The 7,718-nt window shown below is 26.8% G+C and overlaps 1 protein-coding gene across 7 annotated transcripts in view; it reads right to left on the reverse strand.

Moving 5' to 3' along the window:
- Window positions 1–1,622: 1,622 nt before the first annotated feature.
- qvr (protein quiver) overlaps window positions 1,623–7,718 on the reverse strand; it is an 11,036-nt gene continuing 4,940 nt past the window's right edge. For all 7 annotated transcript variants that reach the window (XM_067046106.1, XM_014420252.2, XM_067046103.1 and 4 more), the window contains 2 exons: window positions 6,863–7,009; window positions 1,623–6,568 (listed from right to left, as the gene is read on the reverse strand). In XM_067046106.1, the coding sequence (XP_066902207.1) occupies window positions 6,360–6,568; window positions 6,863–7,009 (356 nt within the window). In that variant the 3' untranslated portion in view covers window positions 1,623–6,359. The remainder of the gene's footprint in view (window positions 6,569–6,862; window positions 7,010–7,718) is intronic.

Here is a 7,718-nt window from a genome sequence, read left to right on the forward strand (position 1 = left end):
TTTTACATATATTGATCTAAGTTAAATATTATATATTGGGTCTGGAAGACCTTGTAAGTTTACTTCCAAAACACGTGATTTTACATTTTAGTTCCAACAAAAATGCATTTAATCAAATTTTATCTTTTAAATAAACAAGTAAGTGATGAACTTTGATTATTTGTTTTTTTTCCAATTCCCTGGAAAAATCTCAAGTTAAAAAAATACAATTATATACAGCCATAATGCCTAAACCTCCAAACTTCAATTTTTTTTTTAATAAAGTTTTGAATGTATCTTGAAGTAAGATGCATTTATCATTGGTTGGTAGTTTTAAGAACCAAAAAAGTGCTTTCATTACTCATTTAACTAGTAAATTATAATCGATTTAATAATGAATAATGTGCTAACGTTCAATTGAAAATTGTTGAATAAGTATTTATCAATAATTGAAATCTTAATTATCTCTGAAGATAAAATAAAAAATAATTAAATTAAATTATCCTTTATTATAATAAAATAATTTAAACTTGCCTTGCTCCTGTTGTTCCAAGGTTATGAATATTTGTTGGCTAATTTTGCTGGATTAGCAATACCTTGAGTATTATTGAAGATCTTCCTCTAAAATGGTTATAACTGACATTTCTTCAAAATTTTCAGGGATAAGAAAAAAATATGTTACCTTTCACCAAATTAACATATTTTTTGTTTTGGAGCGTAAGAGCTTTCATTAAGGATTCATTGCTAGCAACAGTCGGATTAAATTAGAAAGGAGCTTTTTATGTGGAAGAATAGTTTTGATAAGTTTCGTAGTTAGGACCGTTTTAGAGAGAGCCCTACTGCATTGAGTATTTTATTTTATGTAGTTTTAGTATTTTATATATTTTTTTTTGTTAAGCAATTATAAAATATATCCATTTAGTCTCAATATTCTTTATTAATTCACTTAAAACTCCAACGTTTCAGCCAATCTGTTCATTAATAAGAATTTCTGAATTTAAATTTAACAGCCTCAATATAATTCATTAAAACGGTTGCAGACTAGTCTACCTTTGTCTAATTCAATATAGTTGATTTAACCTATATTTTTGTCTACCATTTCACTTGATTATAATTCTTTTATTTGCAATTTCTCTTAAACTATTATCAAATAGTAGTGTTGATAAGTTTGAACAAAACAAAGGCAGAATAGTCCACAACCTATTTAATGATTTATGCTAATGCTTTGAAATTAAAATTAAGATGTTCTTGAGAATAGTCAGATTGGAAAAAACAGAGTTTTAAGTGAATCAATAAAGAATGTTGATACTATATATTTTTTTGATATAATTGATAAATCAAACCAATCTTGACCAAGAAATTAATTTATATAAAATTGTCTTTTGTACTTGATTAAAATAAAATAGTGTAAAAAATAAATAAAAATTAGTAACTAAGCATCAAATATATATTTATATGTTATGTATATTTTCTTCTTCATTAAAATTGAATTACAATTTTTTTAATATTTTACATCATACTACATTTTTTTTGTTTATTTTTTTTTTTTAATAATAAGAGAAGAATAACAAAGAATAAAAAGATATTTTTTTACAAGTTAAAATATATAAATTTACTGAAAAAATTGGATTGATAAAAGATACTTTTTATATACTAGCATCTCTATAATTTATATGATATATTAAAACTTTTATTATCACTTGCCTATTAGATTACAATTAAAGCATTATGTCTTTTGCACATGATATATTATTTGTAATTACAATTCTAGTATTTATCTACAGTAGATTAATTAAACAAAGCATTATACCTTATGTGGCATAAAAAATTATGTTACAGGTTTTCAAAATTAGTTGTTCAAAGTTGTATATATCCTTTTTGTTTACAATATAGATATTATATATATATATTTTAATGTTACATAAAATATAGATTTCAGAAAATCCTTAGTGCTTTATAAAAAAGTATTTATAAAATAAAAGAACAAAGATTAGATGAAAGATATAATTAAGTGGACAAATACTCCTGATATAAACCCTAAAAATCTACGATTTATGCCAGGTGTCATTGATCCATAACTTCTCCTGAGAATGTAGCCGAATTTCTGATATATACTTATACATTATTAATCAATTATGTCTGCTATTAGTTGTGTTGTTTGCTTTTTTAGATGAAATTTCTATTCCAAATTAAAATAACAGAATGTATAAACATACAACAGAACTTAAACTCAATCTCAATGAGAAGACTACCTGTATGGTAAACATTGTGTTCAGTGAGAAAAGTACGTTTTCAGGCCTCACCTTAATGTTTTATATTTTATGAATTAAGCCAAGGCCATGAAAACCCGGACAAGGCAAGTGCCCTCATTGATTTCATTTCAACATTTGGGCTGGCTGTGTGAGTGCAGGCTTATGTACAACATGTCTTTTTTTCCTTTCATATATATATTTTTTTTTTGGTTCCAAGTAATATTTAGGAAAGAGAAAGAGAGTGGGAAAGGCTGACAGGACGTGTTAAGTCCATGCTTATACTAGCAATAAAATCTAAATTTTCTAAGAGGAAATGATTCATCTAATAATATTTTGTCAGTATTCGATTTATTACTAAGTTAACAAGATGCAATTATCAATTTTCAACATTCATTCTCAAGCACTGAGCTTCATTATTGATAATGTGTTAATGGTTTTTTTTTTTTTTTTTTGTTTTTCAAAGCATGGATTTACAAACAGTGGCCATTCCATTGTTAGCACACATAAAAATCTAAAGTGCATGTTATAGTGCAATATAGCAATTGTGTGCAGTGCCCTTTATCGAATGCAGCTGTTATACTTGTGTAAAGCAATTATTTGTATAATATCTCAAAACTTATGTATGCCAAATGATTTACATGAAGAGAATTTTCAAGAAGCCAATGAGTCCTTGTATTGATATTAAATAATACAGTGCAATTGTGTTAGCCTGAACCAAATTATACTCGTGTAATTCAGGTTTCAAAATGGGGACTGTTCAAATTAATATGGCTATATCTACCATAGAAAATTGTATTAACAAACAAAAATTTACAACAGTATTATCAACTTATAACGAACAGAAAAATAAATAGTAAATTTGCTCTGAAACAACGTTTCGTTAACTGGTGCCTTCTAAAGAAAATATTCAATTAAAATATTACTTTTTATTTTAAGTATTTATTCTTGAATACTTTAAAATTTAACAATGTTTCACCTTTATCTTTCTCAAATGTATTACACAGACATAGAATTGGTTAAATTTTTTTAATTTTTGTGTAATATAAAATAAAATTTGACATTTGATTTGATATGTTTTATTTATATGGTGGCATTATTTGTTTCTTACACTAAAAAACCTTCTTAATTTCATGATTAATTTATGAGAAGAATGGAATATGGTCCGGGTGCGGTAAAAAAAAAACTCAAATAGTAGAATTATACTATTTTATTGAGCCAACGTTTTTGACGGCAGTCAAAAATAAAGTTGAAAGTCTTTATTTTTGACTGCCGTCAAAACAGCCCTGACAAAGCCCTGCAACGTGGGGTGAAACGTTGGCTCAATAAAATAGTATAATTCTACTATTTGAGTTTTTTTTTTACCGCACCCGGACCATATTCCATTCTTCTATTCACACGGTTAATCAACAATCTTCCAGTATGATTAATTTATATTTTTTGATAGCTGATGTCTTCCCGTATCCAATATTCATTTTCTTTTATTGTCAAGTTTTGGAAAAACATAGTAAGAGGTACATTGTATTTCACTGGTTTAAGGAATTTAGTTTCATTATCTGGACAGATTTAAAGTCTACTTAAAGATTTTATCATAAGTATAATATTTATTCTATAAAAAATCTTTGTTTGATATTAAAACATTATTAATTAAAGAAATTGCAAAATGATCTTTTATTCGTTATGAACATTGAAATCATGGAATATCTAGATTATTAATTCATCAACTTGACTGATTTTTGTTTTTTATTGATAAAAAAAATAAGGTTAGATAATCTTTTAATATTCGATACATTTTCGTTGCTATGAATTCATAGTGACACAATTGTACTGCAATTAAGATATTATGTGCTAATAAATTTTGAATAGAAAATAATATACTTGACCAAAGAAAATGATATAAACTTAAGAGGAAGCAGATGGACGGTCTTTTAAACTATCTACTTGGAACAACTGCATACAACTAGTAGAAAACATGTTTCACAATTTTGTTTTTTATATTAACACTAACCAGATATTGAGCATATCACTTTCTTTCCTAGTTAAAATTATTTATTCCATATATCTATGTTTCAGTAATATTTACACAGCTAAACTCTATATTATTAGTCTACATCTATTGGGCGATTACCAATTTCGGTTGAATAGAACCATGAGCAATAGATTGGTGTGGCATTAACTGAGCTGTCCAATGATAGGCTTTGCATTGTAATAAACTATGATTCTTGATTATAGAAACAATTAATTCATTTCAGTTAAAATTACATTGTATTCTAATAGAAATTCCTACCATTGGATCTATTTTTTTTAAATTTTATTTTTTTAATGTGAGTGAAAAGCATTATATTCTTCCGAAATGGGAACAGCCACTATTCCATGCAAGAAATTATTAATATCTAAGTACTAATGTTAATTATTTTTACCCTTTTGCAATTTTATCCTAATAAAACCATAATAAAAAATGAAACATTATGAAATAAACTACCTTTAATTTCTAATTATTTAAAAGTTATTATTATAGATATGATTATCTCTATCTAAAGTATCGATGGTAATAGCCAAATGTTAAAGTGGACAATAACCCTAAGTAACAACTACTTAATTGATCCCGTCTCTTAATTATCTAATGCTGATGCAACAGGATTTAATTAATCATATATGAACTAATTTAAATTTTTTTATTGTGTATATATTATGAAAAATCAATGGTATTTTTTTATAGCGAGTTTTGATTCTATTTGCAATAAATTACTGTGCAATATTAAAGAAAATCTATAATTTTATACCTTTTTCATTTATAAATATGTCTTCTTTGTTGTATATAATTGAAGCATCTCTATCAATGGTGATTAAATTCATAAATACTCCAAAAAAGAAGATATATAGATTCACTATGCTGAGATATGTCATAGAAGGTTTCATAACCTAAGTGCTCACCGAACTTTTTAAAAGTTACCAATACATCCCTAATAGTTTCGACAATTTACACTATATTCACACATAATCACAGTTCCACAACCCAAATGTAATTTGTTTTAGTGCATTTCTTATAAATGAAAATTTTAATCAAATAGTGACAGATTATAAAGAATGAAATTTTTTAGAGCTAGATGAATGTTTGGAAACTAGTAATTAATGTTTCAATCGCCTATAAAGAGGAATGAATTATCAATAAATCTACTTTGAGAGTGCATTCCTTTAAATAATTAATCTAAAATGTAATACGAGTTAAAACATATAAGTTCAAAATTTATTTAAAGAAATATCAAGTTTAAATTGCAATTGGGTAGGTCTAATCTATATAGATATGTACTATATACCGTGACAAAGGGAATAGATTAGAAGTAAAGGAAGATATTATCTGTTACTTTCATGGTAACTTTTATGTCATTTATTTAATTTGTAAGCATCTAACATTTTAGACATAAAAAAATAAAATGAAATAAATAAAATATTCATTTATCATTAAAATAGATAACAAATTTTAAATAGAAGGGGCATACTATGTACAGATTGAATGTTAGTTCAAAAGGCAACTGACAAGAGGAGGTCACGTAAATATGATCAATTTTTAAAAAGATTTTACTTACTTTGTGTAATTTATTAATATGGATTAAAAACATTGTAACCTCTCCTCCTGCCAATCATTAATAAACAATTATAAATGACACAATATCCCTGAGTTTTATTCAGCACATGATCAGCAAGTTCTGCAGGAGGGAGGTTGCGTGCATCCTCTTCGCCCCTCTACTAGCTACTAGGCAATCATCTAATTTTAGAGAAAGGATAGCCGCAGACCACAAACAATTAATTATCTACTGAATTGTATACCAAAAGTTTGAAATACTTAACTTACTAGAACATAAACATGTTAATGTTATTAACAAGGTCTACAAGAGTTAACAACCCTCTTTCAGTATAATAATTCTCTTTTCGATCGTTTCTAAATTTGAAAGTTAGCTAATTAAAGTTTATTAAATTTAACAGAAACATATATGTATAAAATATTTAATGAGTTAATTAATTAATCAAAATGAAAGAGGATATCTTCCATTATTGAATAGAAAAAGTATACTTGAGAGGGTCGTACAGTATTAGAAGAAAAAAGGGAGTTTGTGGAAAGGTTTCATGCACCTACCTGGCAACAGAGAGAATGAGGAGAAGAAGGGAAATATATATAACATGGAGTGGGGGGCTAGAATTTTGGGATGACCTGTTGCACATGTCCTCCTCACAGAAGCACATGTGCCCTGTTCCGGAACTTTCCATCATGCACACATGATCCACCATAAATAAATTTATTTGAAGCTGCGTTGTACATGTTCTTCGCACACTTTCATATTCTGTAATAAAAATAAAAAGAAGATGAAACAAGCAGAAGATTAAAGTTTAAAAATTGTCAGTCATTTATCTGATTTCCAAAAAATATAAGTATTAAATGTAAAAACTTTCTATTCTGTGAATGAGTTAAAATATAAGTTCTGTTATTTAACAGAAATATGAGAGAAGATAGCTTGAATGAAGAGGAAGTTGAAGTTCTAAACCACCTTATCATAGCTTTCGCAGAACAAATCATAATCAGAAAATAAAAATTACTGACCGTAAATTTAAAAATACTAATAAAAGAGATAACTCACTTGATTTTGAATTTCTAACCATTTTCACACAGCATCCATAACATTTTTGAAGAGGTGGCTGATCCCTAGGTAAAGCAGTGTAATTAAACGGGTCTTTACATCTTGGATCTTTCCAGGAGTCACATTCATAACAGTAGATGGATCTAGCTGTAATTCAGTGCTTTCATGTAACTATATATACACACTTGAATATACACTGCATTAATATGTATATATAAGTGGATTTCAATTTTAGATACAGGTATTTTTGGATTACTTAGAAAATTGTTTATATTCATAAGAAGTTTTATACATATACAATGGTTTAAAACCATTATATGTATAGCCTCAGGGACAGTGTAGTTTAGTGAGCAAGTCACTCCTATCTCTAGGGTCTGGCTGTAGGAGATAATTATTTATTCTGTCACATCAGCCATAGATCGACTTCGGAGTCAGAGACCCCAGGAATAAATAAAGGAATAATATCCTTATAATTAAACAAATCTATAATAAGTTATAGTAAAGTAGTAAGCTAATAAGAATGACAGTATACTATCAATTAAGCGCTCTACTTGTAGGGAAGGTTGTACACCATAACCTCATAGTGATAAATAAGAATTATGGGTCATTCTTTAGTTAAACAGTTGATCAACAACTTAGTCGGGAAGTATAAAATAATTCTCTCTTCAAAGCATTATAATTTCTTAAATTGGTATTAAAACAATATTTAAACCTATTTTAAATATTATTTTACATCATAATGCTATTTGTGAACCAAAACATTTTTTATTTCCTTTTTAACTTCATCTTTTTTTAAAATTAATTTTATCTCCTTTTTAATAAAATGTTTAAAATTATAGAAAAAAATTTAAATATA

Source organism: Halyomorpha halys, unplaced genomic scaffold (assembly GCF_000696795.3).
Source record: "Halyomorpha halys isolate HHAL.00 unplaced genomic scaffold, Hhal_1.1 Scaffold265.1, whole genome shotgun sequence".
Taxonomy (NCBI): Eukaryota; Metazoa; Arthropoda; class Insecta; order Hemiptera; family Pentatomidae; genus Halyomorpha; species Halyomorpha halys.